Below are 20,306 nucleotides of genomic sequence, written 5' to 3'. Positions count from 1 at the left end.
ACTGCATTCCCTACCCCCTTAGCCTAACCCTTAACTCATCATAACCCAAAGCCTAAAAGCAACTCCACCAACTTCACAAAGTCAATGTTTATGTTTCAATACAACAAAAACAGTATTTCATAATAAATACTTAATACAAACTAAAAAAAAAAAAGTTAACATCATAAATTAGTAATACCTGTAAATATATTATAAACGTATAAAAAAACATACACACACAAAGGAAATACCAAGTAAAGTAGTACTATTTTCGTTCAAGTCGCAACTTAAGAATTCATAGGCTTGAAATAACTTTTCGTGGGAATAAAAGACATAGCAAATTATTTCCCCCCAGAATTAATTCAGTCCATGTTTGCAAAATTCCTTGATTTTTGCTCATTCTGTCTCTCAGAAGGTTTGCTACTTTGAGTATTTCTTAGATAATGAAATATGTCGTCATATCAGACAGTTAGATTTCAGAGGTAGCAGGAAGCTTGGTAACACCAAGTATACCTCTATAACTTGGCACAATCATGGTAATATTTAGTTGAAATGTTGTGTAATAAGCTTTATGTACTGTAACCTCGCGAATGTGGTGTTCTGACACTAATCTCTTGTCTAATCATCTTCAGGAGGAGATCCAGCAGCTGAAGCAGAAACTGGAGAAGGTGGAGAAAGAGAGGAATGAGCTGAGACTCAACAGTGACCGTCTTGAGAGCCGGGTAAACACACACAAAAATAAAACACATGTGACCAAAAGAGGATTTAGCTTGTGTCTGAAAATACATCGAATTGTAAATATTTTCATAAAAAGACATGAGATGTTTTGAAATCTGTGTAGGTAAATAAAATATTGAAAAAAGATGGCCAAATTATGTAGTATCATGTATGCAGCAACCTCACAAATTGTTATTAAACATTTTTTACTCAATATAAATTACGATATATCACGTGTGCATGTATGTGTGTGTTGAATTAGATCACAGAGATGTCATCAGAGCTGGCTGATGAGAGAAACACTGGGGAGTCAGCCTCCCAGCTGCTGGAGACAGAAACTTCTGAGAGACTGCGTCTGGAGAGGGATATGAAGGACCTGCAGGTAGAGACATGAACATGCACATACACGCACGCACACACACACACACACACACACACACACACACACACACACACACACACACACACACACACACACACGCATGCGCACACAATCTCACACTGATGGCTACAATTTTGAAATCATATTGTCAGGCCATTTCTTCATCACTGTCCTCCCCCTGCTCCCTTGATCCACTTGATTCAGTTTTTGACATTTTGACTGATGATCCTTTTTGAGAAATTCTTCCAGTCAATGCTTGGAAAAATACATTGAGGGGCTGTAAGTGGCTTAGCTTTTAGAAAAGAAAGAATTTTCATGCAGGGGCAATATGGTTGTTGACACAGAGGAGGAAAGAAGAAAGGCATAGTGTAGTGGAATAGACCCAAAGTGTTAAGCTATGCTCAAAATCAATACCGATCAACTCAATTTCTTTTTTTAAGGCGTTGAAATCCTATTTCATGGTACAGCAACATAGTAAGTGCATTGTTTCACACAGTTCCTTCTGTCTCTTATATTTATTCTAACGCAGATAGACAGACTAATCACAAAAATGCACTGACAACACACATCTATACAGTCAAACTAGTCAAACTATATTCACAGCGAGGGTAAAATTAGCAGAACTTGAAGTTAGATCTGATCACAAGTGCTTACAGGAGACGCATCCATGATGCATGATAATGCCAGGTGTAAATGTGACCCCTGATACACTTCTAATGACTGATAATGGTTATGGTGGTGTGTTATTGTGCCTGTCTTGTCTTACTCTTCTCTCCAATGGGAGGCTTATCTTCATGAAAAAGCTTGGCAAATGCATATCTTATGCATTCGGAATCCACAAAAAAAGACCTATGTTAAAACGGTTCACGCTCCAGCTTCCTGCTGTATGCGCACTAAGCAAGTTCTCCAGTATGCTGATTTATCATCTGATGACATTATCTGAGAAAGCCAATAAATCTATCTCAAAGGAGTGTTGTTGAGATGTACTCTATTAGACTTGCTGGATAATTGGTATTGACCATTACACAGTGCCTATTAGAGAGCAGCAAACCAAATTCCTCACTTCTTTCCTCAGTATAACAGAGCTTTGATTCACTAAGGTATTGACTGATTCACAGGAGTATCACTCCTGTAACAAATAAATCAACTGCAGCGATGGGTCCCAGACTTTTTCTGCAGGGAAAGCCAGCAAACAGAGTCAGGGACTGGGCCCCCTTTGAATTGTGTTTGACAGGTTAATTATTCATAGCGCTGACTTCAGATGGAGACGGATCATTATATTAGCCAGAGAAGAAAAAAAAAAGACTCAACCAATCGCCAATAGCTGATGTGTTTTTCCATCGACCAACCGTAGTGCGGTTTCATTTTCTGTTTTACACTGACTTAACACTCCTTTCCTCCTGAAGCTTTTCTGATTCAATCTATGGAGACAGATGTGTTCACACTGTTATTAATAAATGTGTAATTTCTCATGTCCACCAGGGCAAGTTTGACACTATGAACAAACAGATGGAGTCCATGGAGATGGAGGTGATGGAGGCTCGACTAATTCGGGCTTCTGAACTCAATGGAGAGATGGATGATGATGACTCAGGTCAGATACTCGTTCTGTACCAGACCTTTCCTCAGCTCTTTACATCACTGATACTGCTAAATTATAACATACTATTTCTGAAGGGCACTACAATTCGTTCATAGTGTTTATTTTGATCCACATGTTAAATATTCTAAGAATAAACCATATCAGAGGGAAAAGCTTTTTACATGCCCCACCCCTTCACAAAATGTAATTCAAATTGGACTGGACGTTTATGCAAAAAAGGCTGACACACAGAGACAGACAGATGGCACCAAAACTGACAAACAGTATGTGGCTTCATTTATCCTGCTGTTTCTAAAAAAAAGGAGTGTTATTAAACTCTATTTATTTTTAGTTATACATTTGTCTGTCTAAAAATGTCTTTTAAAAAATACACTTTAATGGGTGGAGGAAATAACCCAGCAGGCTTCGTCGTCTTGATTTGGGTTCATGTATAAAAATACATGAAAACCATTGTAAAACAAATTGCACCCAGAGTGTTCAGGATATTATGAGTCATAATGTTTTCCACTGTTTTCTTCATTTGCATTAAACGTGTGCATGTTATGCAGATGAACTCAGTTGTCTTGAAATCTTCCCCTGCAAATGAGTTCTATTTTGAGCTGTGTCATATGTATTGAAAAGTGAATGTTACTTTAATGAAGCACATTAGCACATGAAAGAAGGGAAGACTGTAAACATGCTGATGTGACAGGAGGAGAGTGGAGGCTGAAGTATGAGCGAGCCATCAGGGAGATTGAGTTCACCAAGAAGAGACTGCAGCAGGAGTTTGATGACAAGCTGGAGGTGGAGCAGCAGAACAAGCGGCAGCTGGAGAGGAGGGTACGTGGACGCACTGCAGAGAGTTTCACTCATACATGCTTCCCACTTTTAAAGCTGTTTATTTAGCCATCATGTCACTTCTCCAAAAATCAGCACCATACCACTCTACTACCTGTGTAATGTACAATGCATTACAATCCTTTATTCAGGAAAGGGGTTTTAAAGGGTTCTCTGGATCAAAATGTTTCTTACTGGAACCATTACTGTTACCAAGAACCCTTGAAAAACCCTTTCTTCAGGAAAGGGTTTTTGCACATTGTACAATGTACAAAACAAATATGATCTGTCTGTGTGATTGTGCAGATCAGTGACCTGCAGGCAGATAACGAGGAGTCCCAGCGAAATGTGCAGCAGCTGAAGAAGAAAGCCCAGCGACTGACGTCAGAACTCCAGGACACCAAACTCCACCTGGAAGGCCAACAGAGCCGCAACCATGACCTGGAGAAAAAGCAGAGGAAGTCAGTGCAAACACACTCAAAAGTCTGTAAATGAAACATAAACCTCAAACACCGGTCTTACCTCACTCTGACATAATATCACACAAAGGGGGTAGCTCAACTGTTTCATCATGTTATGATATTTATTTATATATAGATGAATGAATGAATATCTTCCGTGTGAAGAGTTTTTCTGCAGAAATAGTTTTCAGTACAATTCAGTATAATCTCACAAAAGGCAGCTACAATATATTTGGGTTCAGTTTTGATTCAAAATCCATTTAAAAAAGTCGACTGATAACGTTCACATCCCCAATGATTCCTGTCTGATCACTGTTATAAAGACATAGCAAGAAACCAGAAAGCTGGTGTTGAGCCATCATAAGAACTTGGGCTTAGAACTGGGCTGTTTTTCATGTCAGATTATAAGGTGAATGTTTGTCTCTTCATTGTTGTGGGATATGGCAGTTATTAGTTATTATTTTGACATGAAAACCCTCTTCTAGTGGCAAAGACAATTTAAGCCAAGCTTAAAGCCAGCTTTAAATTACAAACATAATATTTTTTTACAATATTGATCCAGATCAATATATTGTTACATCCCAGGTTCCCACTCACTGAGTAGCTGTAGTAACAACTGTAAAAACAAGATCTACTGTGTAGAAGTCTCCATAGGTCATTTGCTCTCCTGCGTACCTGTTTGAGTGTGTGTTGTTAACACAGACACATAATTTCCTTTGTGACCAGCTTGGCACATTTTACAAGATTTGATCCTTGTTTCTATTGTGACCTTTCACACTGGTGAATTTCCCCTTTAATTCATATCTCATCAGAGTAACAGTAGCTTCACTTCATTAGTGTTTGGACAGTGTTAATCAGTGGATCCTGTGACCCTCCGTGTGTGTGTGTGTTTAATTGTGTTTAGGTTCGACAGTGAGCTTAGTGGTGCTCAGGAGGAGGTGCAGAGGGAGAAGAGTCTGAGGGAGAAACTTGCCCGGGAGAAAGACATGCTGACCGGAGAGGCTTTCAGCCTCCGACAGCAGCTGGAGGTTTGTGTTGGTTTGTCCAGTTTGTGTCACCACACTTTGAAACGATGTCTGTATTGAAATACAGTCTTATGTGTGAAAGGACTAACAAGCTTTACAGTCAGCCTGTTTTGAAGAGACAAATCAATTATAGTTTATTAAAATTGCTAATATAATAAATGTCCAGGAGCAGAATATTTTAATCCATTTAGTTTAATTTAGATTATTATACCTATAGCATGCTCATTGCTGGAAGATTATGTCTTATGTTGCACTGGGATAATTTATTCATGCTCATAGGATTCATAAATTAGGGCTGAAGGATTTGGGTTTATCATAATATAGGACTATTTTTCTTGAACCTTAATTTTGATGTTCACTGTTTATTCTCAGTTCCAAATGTACATTTCATCCTGAAACACAGCCTTTGCAATTTGCTAATTTTCATTTTTCTTTGAGGTTTTGGTTTAAAAACAATGAATTGTTCAGTCCTATCACTTACATGAAAACTGGACAGCAGCATGGTGCAATTTATAGTTAACAGGGAATTATATTAAGAAGAATGTTTTTCTCTGGTCATGTGTGACTGTGGAACTGTTCATTTGGAACTCTGAAGAATCTGTGTGAAAACAGGCTATGAGCTTAAATTAGATTTTCAGACATCAATTAATTAAGGGTAAGGCATTGCTCACACAAAGTTACTTCGGAGGATTGCTCAAATTGTTTTCCAACAAGCCAGAACCCAAACGAACAAACACCAGTGTCGAATAACGAAAATCAAATGCAAATTGAATTGATGGATTATCATTATGATACAAAACAAACAAAACATACCAAATCCCCAGTGTTCTGAACTTGAGAGTAATTTGACGCCCCATACTTTTAGCCACTCAAGTCTTCCATGACCATAATGAGAGAAGAGAAGAAGAAAAATCTAAGCGCCCAAATAAATGTTTATTTTGTATTACTTAAGGTCTGTCTATCTGTCTTATTCTCTTTTCCCATCCATTAACTTGAACACTTATCTATACAATTAGAAAAGGCTGTGTATATTTGTTATATGCCTTCACAATGGCTGGTTAACACAGTAGAGCAAGTCAGCTGACAACCTCATAGCCACATGTGTGTGAACTGTGTTCTCTTTATTCCTCCTGTCCTCACTCCACCCACCCTGAAATGCGACATCCACAGTCATGAAAGACAGAGAGCGGAGAGGCTCCTTGAGGAGCTCTGACCAAGTGTATCACTTGTGTATCGTATAGGCTTTTTGGCCAGACAACACCATGAGCGCAGCATGATTTATAATACAATTGGCTATGATAATGACTTCTGAGAGTGGATTTGAGATTAACTTCAAAAACACAAAGTAAAAAGTTAAAAATCCAAAATGGAATGGTGTAGCAAAATCCAAAAAGTTAAATAATAACCAGAACAGAAATAAAGAGATCATCATCAAAAGATCATCATTTAAAATGGTTATACAAGCTAGGGGTTTGGTGTAGTTGTATTTTAAATGAAGTCAGAGATGCTTCTTTGTCCAAAAGAAAAAAAGTATAGCTTGTGAATCTTATAGTTAAACATAAAAAAAAAAAATATATATATATATATATCTCTTATTGTAACATCATCATGAAGTCAGTAGATGACAACATAATACTAGAGAGTTATGGCACCATCAGGACTCCAGCTGATTCATTTTGTGACTCGAACAACTTAATACTAAGATGTCACATTAGGCGTCAGGGTGGAATCATGCTCTAACTTTAAGAATCTTTACATCCTGCACATGTTCCTCTGTGTAATTTAATAACTGCTAATTACTCTGTACAAAGGTGCAAATCTAATGGAGGTCTGCAGGTGTGCAGATTTGAACTGTGCGTGTCTGCACAGCAGGAGTTTGTAATTAAGAATGGAAATTGTGAAAATGAGTTTGTGTGTGTGAGAGGAGCTACCTGCAGAGCTGAGGAACCATTTGCTCAGCTTTCCCTCGTCTCGTTTAAAGTTAGGTGTGTGTACTTGTTCCGTGTGACCACTGTATGACTGTAACCATCTGTCCTGCAGGACAAAGACTTGGAGGTGTGTGCACTCAACCTGAAGTTGGACCAGCTGGAAGCCGAGCTGCAGGACCTCAACTCCCAGGAATCCAAAGATGAAGCATCGCTGGCCAAGGTCTCCTTCCTTTCTTTTCATCCTCTTTATTTTCTTTGATGGATATTTTTTTGTGTCATATTCGGTAACGTTGTTGTTGTTATTATTATTACTTTATTATGCAGGTGAAGAAGCAGCTTCGAGACATGGAGGCCAAGGTGAAAGACCAGGAAGAGGAGCTGGATGAGCAGGCCGGAAACATTCAGATGTTAGAACAGGTACAGACTATTCTCTGACGGCAACAATAATAACAGTGCTGAGAATCACAGGGTAATTCACAATATGACACAATAAGCTTGTTTTTCCCAATGTGGGCTGTGGTCCACTGATTGGCCGAAAGGTGGGCCACAGCCCCTCACAAAAGTCTTCAAAACATATTCTTTGCCCAGAGGAAAATCATTATAAATCAAATCATAGTAAAGTATTTCTAATAGAATGTGATTTGACAATTTAAAGACCTATGCTGTATGACCTATATTTATTTGTAAACGCATATAAGGCCAAAATGGCAAACCGGAATATTTTAATTACAGTGTTATTTATTTACTTCAGTGCTGTGCTACATTCTTGCTCATGTACAGATCTGGGCACGAGCATTTGAAGTGTTTTAGAATTTTTAAGGACCTCAAACCTCTTGAAGTTTGGAAGCTCTGTGATGTGATACAGTGATGTGGCCCACAACAACGATAATATCACAGTACAGCAGTTTTGTAAAATATATCATCACAAGAATTCATCTCAATATCTGCCTGATAAACTCATATGCACAAACTGCTCCTCAAAAGGTACAGTGCAGGAATTACCTTGTTTTTACTGCTGTCTGCCAATATCCTGCTGTCAACATCTGGTTCAACTTGTTAACGTCTGTTCATGTTACAGTCATTCCTGGGATAAATGCTAGTGAATTAAATTGGCAGGAAGTTAGATTAGGCCATTTCTTACTGAATATTGAAAACCATATTGCATCAGGGCAATGATATATGTCAATATTAATGACATTTTCCCCAACCCTAGTCAAAAAGATAAATATCAGTTTTTTTAGACCTGAAAAAGAAAGTGTGGTGTCGATGAAAGGTGTCTGTGGGTTGTTCCACTAGTGTCACACATTTTTTTAATGGTAAAAAAAAAGATAATTGATTATTGCAGAGCTGTAGTGACAGTGACATTTTACAATGACGATATACAGTATGAGATGGAATGGCTGTGGAGACAATGCGGCAGTTTGAGGTTTAGCTCATCATTTAGCTTTGTCTAACACATTTGTTGTTAGGTTTGCTCTCACCTCTTTCTCAGTGCTGTACTGCAACACATATGTTGTCTGTTTTATCCACAGAGGTGAGAGTGGGACATTTAGCAGTTAAAGAGGGTGAAATTTCCCCCATGAGACAGGAGAACTGGTTGTGTGAAGTGATGATATGTTGACATGCTATTTCTGCTCGGCCTAAATTGCCATCATCACAACACTTTTCTGTCAATTTTTAACACCATCTACATAATAGCTCACCATGGTTATATGAGTCAGTCCAATGTTTTCTCTGAGCTCCACAGAGACACTAACAAACCGTCCTTTTAGTGCTGGGATTTTTAAATTAGACAGCACTGTGCTGATGAATATTTTATTTGTTTACTTGTGTTCAGGGTTAATTAAAGTATTACTGTTCTTGTAGCTCTTTCCAACTGACGAAAATAATCTGTCTGTGTTTGGAGATGTGTTAACAGCCATCGAGCCAGTTGGTTAAAGGATTAAAGCGCAGACAAACGCACAGTTTGCTTTACAGAACAGACACGCTACCATAACAGTGTATTCATACAATGAGGTCAGACAGTCGGAAGAAGTAGATAGTAGATGAGAAGTTTGCCGATTTTTGCAGCGTTGTCTCAGAACGAAGTTCAATAACCCAGACAAAGTGGTTATTTCACTCTCCTCGCACAGTAGTTTCACATCCTGCTCTTAATTTTATTATTGTGACAAAGCGTCTGCCTCTTTGGGTTTGAGAGGAATTGTTCCTTGTCTTGCCAACGTTAATCCTGACATTTTTATTGCCAGAAGCGAGAAGGCAATTTGGCAAATCCTGCAAGTTTCTGTAAAGGTTCATTCAATCCCAGTTGTTCTTTCAACCCATTAGTCATTGCAGCGCGTATAATGTCTGTTTTTCTTTCAGGCCAAGCTGCGTCTGGAGATGGAGATGGAGCGCCTGCGCCAGACCCATTCCAAGGACATCGAGAGCAAAGATGACGAGGTGGAAGAGATCAGACAGTCGTGCAGCAAGAAGGTGAAAGTTTATTTCACATACAATAGGTTCCTATTTTCTGTATTCAACATGTATATATATGTTTGCTATTATGTATTTATAATTAATGCTAGTACTAGGAATTGTCAAAATTATGACCAATTATTTTTAATAACTCTGAAAGATCTTCATTCAGACACAGAAGTTTTCTTCACTTATATCATTTCTTAAGTGCCTTTGTAGTTTTGTTACTCTCTCTACAACCCATGCCTCATTAGCCAATGCATACTGAGCTTTTTCCAAGCTTGTGAATACACAAAGTGTCTTTCCGTGACATTTATGCAGTGATGTATGAATTAATGACGGAGACTTGTGAATGTGTAAATGAAGGGGATATATAAAAACAACCAAGGTTATAATTATTCCATTTTTAGAGCCAATGTGACCATAAGATGTAAGCATTATATCTTAAAATCTGGTACAATTACTTTTAAAATTAAGTAACTGTACCACATTTTAAAATATTTAGAGGAAAGCATATACAGGACCAAGAGAGACATGAAGGCAAAAGTTATGACATCACATTAAAAGTCTTACTTCACATTACTCTCTTACTTTATGCCAGTTATCACAATAATTGTGTACTGTTTTATGTACACCACTTCACGTTATTTATTAGTATGTGATCAGAAATAATTCCGATTTTACTCATATCTGTGTGCCTGTTTTTGTGCGTGTTTGAATGTTTAGCTGAAGCAAATGGAAGTCCAGCTTGAAGAAGAGTACAGCGAGAAGCACAAGGTGCTGAAAGAGAAGAGAGAGCTGGAGTCGAAGCTTCTGTCGGCACAGGACAAGGTAAATACAGCAGATACAGTGAGATGGATCCGGTCCTGTTGGAGCCAGGCCACGATTACATTACATGTCATTTAGCCAATGCTTTTGTCCAAAGCGACTTACAATTGAGTACAACAGCCAGGGGTGGAGTTGATCTTGTGACCATGATGTCTTCTGCAGCGGTCTTAACCACTGAGCTACTCCACGCACAATCTTAGAACATAAAGCAGATCACTCTGTCTTTCTGAATTTCAGATTGAAGGGAAAAGTTTTTTTTTAATCGCCTGACATGTTCTAACCAGGCTTGACCTGTGTGCGAGTACATTTGGAGTTGGATAGGAACAGAATATTAATGATGTAATTTGTGCTAAAGCTCCAGCATCACTGCTCTCTAGGTGCTGGATATGTGGGGGATGCTCTGTAGATGAGAGAGTAATTTATGCTCAATGAATCACACAACTAGTGAGGCACCAGCATCGATGAAGTCAGGCTGATTGAGGCTGAGTTTTAACAACTACAGCTACAAATACCAACAAAATAAATAATCTTGGGCTGATCAGGTATTTCAAAATCATTTTACATGAAAACTGCTTACTTAGGTGTAAGTTGTAAAAAGTTTTTTTTCTGTATAAATTTGAGTATACGTAATAAATCCGCATTTTTAATAAAACATGAGATGATGTAGAACACATCTGTTAGTTTATATCAGTAACATGGTTATAAAATATACTGTATCTTTGTTAAATAATCCAAAATGTCTTAGGTTCAAATTTGAATGAGTTGGTCTCAAACTGGTGAAAGAAATTCAGTCGTCTCCTTGATACACTGTATTTGTGCCATCAGCAAAATTTGTGCCCTGTTTTTCAGGTGAGAAGTGGTGACATGGAGACTGAGAAGCGTTTGAGGAAAGACCTGAAGAGAACCAAAGCTCTGCTGGCCGACGCTCAAATCATGTTGGACCACATAAAGAACAACGCACCCAGCAAGCGGGAGATCGCCCAGCTCAAGAATCAGGTACAGCCATGACAACACCATTTTATCACCTACATCACTTCAAAAAGGCTTCTGATGAAGAGGTGGGGGTTTTATTTATTGACAAACAACCATAACTCATAAGGCAGGGAGAACCATGTCTCTTATATGATCACGTATTGTATCACTTACATGATATGGAATATCGGTGTGGATTTTAATCACTACTCTTTGTAACTGAGTTCAAGTGGTAAGGGCCAATGGTTAAAATGAGCAAATGCTTATAGTGCTGTTTACATAGCATGTATTTTTACTTCAATATTTCACTGACGGCAGCTTTAAAATGAGCTTCTGAATCATGTTGATGACTCACTGACTTGTAATAAGGGAGATGGAGCCTCTGCACCTGAACCTCTGTCCTTGCCCTATGTAAATTTGGTGAGTTTGAGTTTTGAGAAGTGTGTAACTTTGTGATAGATATTCAAATGGACACAATCGGACCAAGCAAGTTCAAGAGTAATGCCTAACTGAGATTATTTAAAGAATTAGAATTCCTCAAACATCTGCTTTGATCATCATGTGTCTTTGCTGCAACGATGGCACATCCAGCTTGATTTACTCTGAGGCTGCTGATCTGATACATTTCCTGTGTCCGTTGCAGCTGGAGGAGTCAGAGTTCACCTGTGCAGCTGCAGTTAAGGCTCGCAAGTCCATGGAGGTGGAAATCGAAGACCTACACGTCCAGATGGAGGACATCTCCAAAACAAAGCAGGCGGTCAGTACATCTCTCTGGATCTCAACCTCTCACCCTCTCAAAATCCCATTCTGTCTCCTGGTCTGATGCCACTACAGGTGGCAGTTTAGATCTAGTTTATGGTCTAGTTTATGGTCAAGTTTATGGCGTGTCGTTGTTGAACAGGAGGAAGAAGCTAAAGCTGTCACAGCACTTGGAAATGATCGTCACTGGTGTTCAAGTAGGTTGTACTTTGAGGATTTTATAAGGCTGTGCCATCTGTGGTGGTAGGAGGGCAGCAGTAGATATGTCAAGGCGTTGCCTTCAGCCAGAGATAAGGGGTTATAGGACACATCTGTTCCCTCACAGCTCATCCTCTTACTCCCACTGTGCTTCATTTTCTGGTAGAGGGTGGAGTGCAGTGTGATGGTTGCCTTCGTATTTCCTTGCAAAAATGCACATTTTATTCTTTCTGAATTTGTTTCTCTTCCCTACTTCTTTTCCTTTCTTCTAGTCTCTACTGTGACCTTTACTTTTTTTTTGTGCTTTTTGACTTTGACATTTTTCAATCCAAGCTCTGTTCCCATGGCAATGTGGTTCCTAGGAGTCGTTCTCACAGCCTTTTTCATTCTTCACACCCACATGTACCCCCCCTCTATTAATTTACCCCCAGTCTTACTCTCTCTACTGAGGGATGGATAATTTGTCTACCTTCACCCTCGGACAAAGAGTCAGTAAAGGGTGTATCGGCACACTGAATGAAAAAAAAAAAACATAGTCTAGTAGTCTAAAGCAATTAAAGTGGCTGTCAAAAAAAGTGCTAAACAGTATACTAAATACAGTCCATTTTTCCATTTTCCATTTAGAAGTATAGTGATTGCACATCTAGCTGAGGAAGACAGCCTGCCCACTCCGAGTTGGGCTCTGTTGAATTTCCGTCCTGTTTTTTTCTCTTCACTATTGCCAAGTGCCTGTTTATAGTGTGATCTGTTTGGTTTCTCCCTATAATAGGTTAAGTGCCTTGAGATAATGCATGTTATGATATGGCTTTATACAAACAAAACTGAATTGAATTTAAATGTTTTACCACGTGTTCAAATCATTATACCCGTTAAAGGTTAGTTTAATGTGAAACCAAACCAAAGTGAAGTATTCACGGTTATTACGCAGAAACTACCACAGATGTCCCGGTAATCACTACACTTCTTGACGCAAAAACGAGGTGAATTATCTTGAGTCTAACAACCATTTAAAGCACTTTACAATGTAGATTTGCCATGTACTCATTCACACTTCTTCACACCTTCATCACATGCTGCTAGCACAACCCCCAGGAGAAATATGGGGTTAAGAACAACATCGGCTGGCAGGCTGGAAGAGCCAGTTATCAAACCGCAAACAAAGAAGATGACCTGCTCTATTTCCTGTGATTGGTGCATTTGATATTGCCGTGAAAATAAATAGAAACATTTTTGTAGCCCTGATCCCTGGTTATTACACAGAAACCATCACATTCAGTGTACAGCCTGTGCATTGAATAGGAAGGAAGAGGGAAGGAAGGTTTTTAATGATGGTGGAACTCAAAACCCCCAAGTCCAAATACCATAACTTTAAACAACGACATACCACACAACTGACTTCATTCAGCAAGCAATCATATGTGTTTAATCTGCCTGAGCAGATGATTGTGATTCATCTGCATTCACATAATGTGAGACTACGTTCTTTGGCATGCGTCACCCACTTATGTCCCATTAACGTCATATAACATTATGTAGAAGGTATGTGGCCCATCTCCATCATCATTTTTATGTTTCTATATTAGACTTTGATTAGAAAATTCATCTACAGACATGAAGTTTTTCACAAAATGTCGGGTCCATTAAAAAGGGAGTATCGCAGAGGTGTTTGTTTTAAAATGATGCCTTTGGTGTTGACCTGTGCTGCACAATGAACACTGCTGGGAAGGTAAACGGCTGAGAGAATTAATGATGGATGTAGTTACTGTGATTTTTCTTCTTTTTTTTTTTTCTTTTCTGATAGATCACTCGCCGTGCTAACGATAAAGTCATGCGAATTCAGATTGCCCACCGTGTTTGCCATTCTTCCACCACTCTCTTGGCATAATGACAATGTTTTGAGAAAATTGTCTCGAAAGCTTTTCTTTTCTGCAGAGAGCCTCAGTGTCTGAGTGGAAAAACATGAACCATTCCACATAATTGAGTTGAGATTGTGCTGACAGCCTATTGTTAAACGTGTTAAATGACAGTTTGATGCTACCGACTGCAATATTTGTTTTTGTTTTGACTTTTTCCTTTTCTTTTTTTTTTCTCAAGTAACCGTCATATTTTTCCTTGATGGTCAGAGCTGGAGCGGCTTTTGAACTCATTGAGGTTGAGGGATTTAAAAAGGGGAAATTGAGACGTATAAATGAATTCAATTACCCTTCATAATCCAAATCCATGTTTCCAAGTTTGATTCTAAGAGAGTGATTTTAAGTAACATGATGCCACAGTGTGAGCTCTTTTTTTGTCCCTGACCCCTGAGTATGCTTGTTTGAGGGTTCATTAGCGTTTTCATACAGTCACATTAGTGATAATTTATTAATCCATTTCCCTGCACCACCTAACCCTCTCTCACTCTCAATCTGTTGTACTATAAACCTGTCATTACTGAAATAGAATTACTCAAGCACAATTCCGTCTCTCAGCTGAAGGAAAGAGGCAGTCACTGTTTGTGATTAGTGGGACCCTCGATAGCCTCTGTTGTGCCCTGTGATCATGGGGTTTTGGAGTTCAGATTCTATAAATGCTCTTATCCGAGAAATGCCTCTCCTCCATAAAGTTATATTAAAAAATTAAAACAAAGGATAAATGGGAAATGAGTCAAACAGGATGATGATAATCAATAATATCAATAATTTAATAATGATTAATTAGGGATTGCCACAGCAGATCCTCTGCCTCTGTACTGCCCTATCGCCTCATTATTACGATTACTAGCCACAACAATATATTGGCAAACTGTTTCATGTATCACTTTTAATTAACTTTAGAAATAGAAATCACCACAGTACAGAATAAAATATAAGCATATTAATCTCATGAAACATTTATGAGGCGGTCGACTAAAACTCGTTCTCCTGTGTGTGTGGACATGCTGTGCGAAGAATAAGACCTTTTACTGTTCCTGAAAGGCATTATTCACATAAATATATTGTCATTTGGAAAAAAAAAATAAAAAAAAATAATAATAATAATTCTGTTGTGGTCCTACGACATGCAATATACAGAAAATGTACAAAAGAATATAGTAACCAATAGATAACATCTATGTTATTACACTTGATTATTGCTTTTTTGTTTTAACAGTCCATTTCACAGATTTTCTTCTGCATTACACAAACTTAGTGTAGTAAGGGATTAGTAAGGGACGTGATACATTTTTATCCAGTCTCTGTGTCATGCGTCAGCTAAAATAAATATTACAAGACTTGTCTGAAGGTTTTATCTTCTGGATAATTTAAAATACGAATGTTTCCTGTCAGTGTACCCCTCTTTCCCCTTCTGCTTAATTGCTGCTGCCTCCAATTAAAGTTGATATACAGTATATGAAGCATTAATATTGTTTATGTGCTGTTGATAAACGTATACTATATCAAGTGTAATTGTAAATTCTGGACAAGTAAAGAATCACCTAAAACTCCTTTAATGCTTTCTAAGTTTATACGGAGCTGTACAGTTTATGACAATCAGCTCTTTTCTAATATGGTGCGTTGTAATAAATTATATTGCGTGTCTCTTTTGCAGAGTGGTTCGATGCCTGACTCCAAACAATGCACTACACCGTGATCGATGCACATGTCTAAGCATATTTCATGCTCGATCATGCAGAGTACCTTTTAGTTTTATCCTCCATGATTGCAATAAACAGATGTTACTTTGCTCAATCACAGACATACTGTATTAAGAAAGGTGCATTTTGACACGATTTTTGTTTTGCCGTCTCTCCTTCAGCTGGAGGAGCAGCTTAGTCGTTTCCAGAGGGAGAAGAATGACCTGCAGTCCAGGATGGAGGAGGACCAGGAGGACCTCAACGAGCTGATGAAGAAACACAAGGCTGCCGTGGCACAGGTCTGCTTTTCCCCTCTGTCACTTTCATATCAATGCCTTACTGGAATAATTAAACCTGAAGATTACATTTGCTAATTAATACTTCCATTTCCTTGTGAGGGTTTATTCATTTAATGATTCCTTGATATGTTTAGTTAATAATGGATATACAGACATAACATTGCATTAATTACTTTTTCTAACTGGAACTCACAGTTGAATTGTTAATACAGAAGTTACATGGTTCAAAAGGCTGTGTGCCAATATTATGACTTCAGACTTCCATTGTTCACCACAATGTCATGCTAAAAATCAATCCACATTTAATTTGGAAAAGGTAACAATCCCAGCATCAGTGCTTTTCTTAGAATTGTTTTAACACCACCCTTCTCTGCCCAGTGAGTCTCCCACACTAATATGAATGTGGTTGCACAGACAGATGAGCAGAAAGTGGAAATGAAAGTGGAGTGGCGGTGCTTCCGTTCCTGATGGGCGATGAGTGATATGATGAGTGATTTTGTTCCAGTGGCTCCAAATGAATTCATCCTTTCTGTCTAAACAGCACAATTCCCAGTGGGACTGGGTCTGGTAGAGTGCTTCATCTGCTGTGAAAAAAAAGCACTTGGGTCTTGACATTTCACACAGGTCACATTGAACTGAAATGTATTGATTTGCCATCATAAGACTTTAAAAAAAAAAAATCCAGATTTATTTGTCCTGATAATGTCACTGTGATGCCATCATGTTTTACTGGATCTGCTTTGTATCTTTTATAGTTTGGCATTTGATTTATTTATTTAATGTCCATTTATTTAATGTCATTCATTCTGATTCCTGACCCCCCCATGTTGTTTTTTTGAACACAGTCAGCCCAGAACTTGGCTCAGATCAGTGACCTACAAGCCCAGCTGGAGGAGGCCCTCAAGGAGAAGCAGGAGATTCAGGAGAAGGTAGATGCTGCCTTTCTGCTACTGGCATATACATCTGAAAGCCAGATAGTTGAGCTTTGCTGTGCGTCTAAAAGCATTTGAAAACACAAGAAAGCAGTGAAGCAACAAAGAGTAGGAGTTCAACCCTTTCACAGGTCAGATTCAAAAAGCAGAGGTCAGAGGAAACCAGCAGGACTCATGCTAAATGATCTGTGTTTGGATTCGTGTTTTATTTACAGTGTTCCACTCAAAGCACTTTACGCAGCGGTTCACACCCACACATTGATACAGGGCATCGTCTGTATATGTAGCACTTTGGGTGTCTTCTCCAGGCCACTTCACCATGTAGCCCGGGGAGTAGTGTGACCCACACTAACCCCTGAGACACACCAGTGTTACACTACTGAGCTAGTGTTAAGCCCTGAGGTTATTTCACTGTGGAACTTCTGATAGATGCTAAGAAGAAAACCTTTAATTTGTTTGTTCAGTAAGATGTAATAATGTCTCAGTGGTATCTAATTGATAAATTGGAACTGTACGTTCCCAACAAATGCTGTGATATACACTGAAAGGAGGGCAATTGAACAAGGAAAATAGACATTTGAGTGTTTTACTCTAAGTCGTCCACAGCCATTGCAGACATGAGCGAGACACATCACAGTTAATGGTCCAAACATAAGTTACCGATGTAAATAAATATTAGAGTACAGAGATTTCTTGAGCAAAGAGTGGCATCATGGAGCCTCTCTTTGGGTCTGCCTGATTTTGTTCACCATGTTCATGGTACAATATCATTTGAACTCTCCCCATTATATTCTCGACATATTAACTCAATATTTATAGAGTTCTGTATATATTGTACATGGCTTCTCATGTTGTAATTACAAGTTCCACTTTAATAGTAGACACAGCAACTAACAAGCACTTGGTAGTGACAAGAAAGGAGTTCTTCACAGTGTCTTTGTGCCTTTGGTTATTCTTCCAACAAAACTCCCTCCGCCCTTGGACTTGTAGGAACTTGAAATACAATACATAATGATACGTCTGTAGCTAAATTAGGATCAAATTGAACCTTCACTCAGTCTTGACACAATTTATGACTATTAAGATTTGAGAGGCCCAAGCCTGAAGTGTCTGTCTTTGTTCATATGGTTCAGAATGATTGATGTCTGCCTCTGCATTGAGAATTCTTACCATTTAAGACAAGGGTCATGACTGATTTAAAACGTTTCAAGAACAGTAGCCATGTGTTTTTTTGTTTTTAGTCTTTTCTTCAAGAAAGATTAAATTGACCATTTTTCAGATATGAAGTGCTGGGAAATTGGAAAGATTTTGATGGATTTTCTGCAGATATACCATATCTATAATTAGATCAGTTACTGCCTGTAGAACTCCGATTAGTAATTGTTGTTAGTTGTTATGATTATCTAATGTCAACTGAGAAGTTGAAGTTGCCACTAGTGTATTGTCCTTTAAAAAGTTCCATTTACAAAAGCTGTGTAAAATGTGCAGCGCTGCCATCGCTTGTTTCCTTTGCAAAAAATATATACAACCCTTGATGTAATTGATGTGTCATTCAAGCAGGACTGGCGCTTGCAATATGTGACAAAGATGGCCAACTTAGTTTCCCAACTCAGACAAGCAATAAAGCAGAACATGCTAGTGCTGTCATCCTTGTAATGACTATTGCTGAATGAGTATTTTTCTCTGTCAGACACAGCTGTACCTGACAAATCAAACCCAGTGGAGGGGAGGAGGAATTCTCGGGGGGATATTTTGTCTTTGCATGACCCGTCCACACACCATCTGAGACCTCTGTTTAAGGGCACATGTCTAGAGACAAAGAGAAAATCCTTCAGCTAGAGAGCAGATCTGTTTCACAGGTTTCCTTCCTATAAAATGGCAATATCTATATTTCATCTCAGGAATTATTTCGAGGACATGTTGTCTTGTCTGTTCTAATTCTCTTCCAATATGAATTAAGCTTTTAATTAAACATTATTTTCAAGAATTTATAACCTTGAACCATTTATATATTTTTGGCTTATTTTTAATGGTTTTGTCTCAACATAATAAAGAAAGCTATATTTCTAAATAATGTTAATGATTTGGTTCGCCTGGCTGAGCATAAACAATGGAAGTGGGGAGGATGCAATTGGCAAACTTTATATAATTTAGCTAATCCAAAGTGTCAGAGCATCAAATATCCAAAACACTTTGTTTTAGTTGGATAACTGGGTAATGAAAAATGATAAAGGAGAGGAGATGCATTTTCTGCTGGAATACAGGAGCCTCAAGTCATCAGGATCCAAAGATATGCAGAGTTTGGTGATGACAGTTTTAACATATGAAGGCTGAAAAGTAGTGAACCCCAGAGACAGCCTTACAGCACCTAATTTTTAATTTCCATGCTTTATGATGACACAGTAAAAATAATATGATTTTATTTCAGCCACTTAAAAGAACATTATTAACATTTGCATGTGATTGTCTTAGATGCAAGCCCTGCAGAGCCAGCTGGACTTCCAGGAGCAGTCCATGGTGGAGAAATCCCTTGTTAGCCGGCAGGAGGCCAAGATCCGTGAGCTGGAGAGCAAGCTGGAGTTTGAAAAGACGCAGGTCAAACGTCTGGAGGTGAGACCTAAAGACAGATAAAGAAGTGCTGGTCTTGATGGTGGTGGCAGACATCTGTGTGAGGTAGCTCCAGCATTTAGAAGACACGATGGTTGGTGGTGGGCAGCTGAAATGTGCTTCTGGGGTCAGAGAATGACTGCAGAAACAGGAAAAAGGTGATGTAAACTTCACATAAATGGCTGATTTTGCCTGCAACAAAAAGCACATGTAAACTCTAAAGGTTACCATTTGCACTTTTCCAGGGATACATTAAAAATGCTCTCTCGCCCACTGCTGAAATGACTTTGTACTCAATTTTGCAGGTTGAGTTTCGCAGTGAGTATATGTGGTCATCACCAGGCACATTCCTTCATCTCCTTGTGCTACAAAGTCAAAATAAATATATTTTTAGGTAGAAAAATAATGATTTCTCGCTGGTGAAATGTGCTCTGTTTAGAAAATAGAGGCATGAGACTGGCTTCTCACCAGCATTAATACTGCAATGAGCGAATATTTCAGATTGCCTGAGTAGTATAACTCATCAATGCGAGAGGTAGCAGTGGTGAATCAATACAGATGTGAGGAGGCAGACATACAGCACCCACTCACCAAGTGAATCGTGGACAGAGTGTCCAGTGTGGGAGGTAACTCGCTGAAAAAATTGCTGCACCATCGAAATACACACACTCAGTGCAGCATTAAGACTACAGGAGTAATAGGGGACGAAAGTCACCTGCACCACCGCTGCATTATTGATACAAATAAGGTCATC

At 38.7% G+C, this 20,306-nt stretch overlaps 1 protein-coding gene across 4 annotated transcripts in view; it reads left to right on the top strand.

The window, feature by feature from the left end:
• The window catches only part of myo18ab (myosin XVIIIA b), a 114,397-nt gene that overhangs the window by 78,871 nt on the left and 15,220 nt on the right, over positions 1 to 20,306 (top strand). For all 4 annotated transcript variants that reach the window (XM_083886751.1, XM_083886750.1, XM_083886748.1 and 1 more), the window contains exons 26-40: positions 612 to 701; positions 959 to 1,078; positions 2,561 to 2,672; positions 3,373 to 3,500; positions 3,804 to 3,958; positions 4,863 to 4,986; positions 7,024 to 7,131; positions 7,236 to 7,328; positions 9,273 to 9,383; positions 10,092 to 10,196; positions 11,043 to 11,189; positions 11,809 to 11,922; positions 15,897 to 16,013; positions 16,859 to 16,942; positions 19,418 to 19,555. In XM_083886751.1, coding sequence (XP_083742877.1) covers positions 612 to 701; positions 959 to 1,078; positions 2,561 to 2,672; positions 3,373 to 3,500; positions 3,804 to 3,958; positions 4,863 to 4,986; positions 7,024 to 7,131; positions 7,236 to 7,328; positions 9,273 to 9,383; positions 10,092 to 10,196; positions 11,043 to 11,189; positions 11,809 to 11,922; positions 15,897 to 16,013; positions 16,859 to 16,942; positions 19,418 to 19,555 — 1,746 coding nt within the window. The remainder of the gene's footprint in view (positions 1 to 611; positions 702 to 958; positions 1,079 to 2,560; positions 2,673 to 3,372; positions 3,501 to 3,803; positions 3,959 to 4,862; positions 4,987 to 7,023; positions 7,132 to 7,235; positions 7,329 to 9,272; positions 9,384 to 10,091; positions 10,197 to 11,042; positions 11,190 to 11,808; positions 11,923 to 15,896; positions 16,014 to 16,858; positions 16,943 to 19,417; positions 19,556 to 20,306) is intronic.

The sequence above is a fragment of the Microchirus variegatus genome, assembly GCF_963457635.1.
Source record: "Microchirus variegatus genome assembly, chromosome: 3".
Classification (NCBI taxonomy): Eukaryota; Metazoa; Chordata; class Actinopteri; order Pleuronectiformes; family Soleidae; genus Microchirus; species Microchirus variegatus.
The sequence above is the reverse complement of the archived record's forward strand: the minus strand, read 5'-3'. Positions and strand labels throughout refer to the sequence as shown.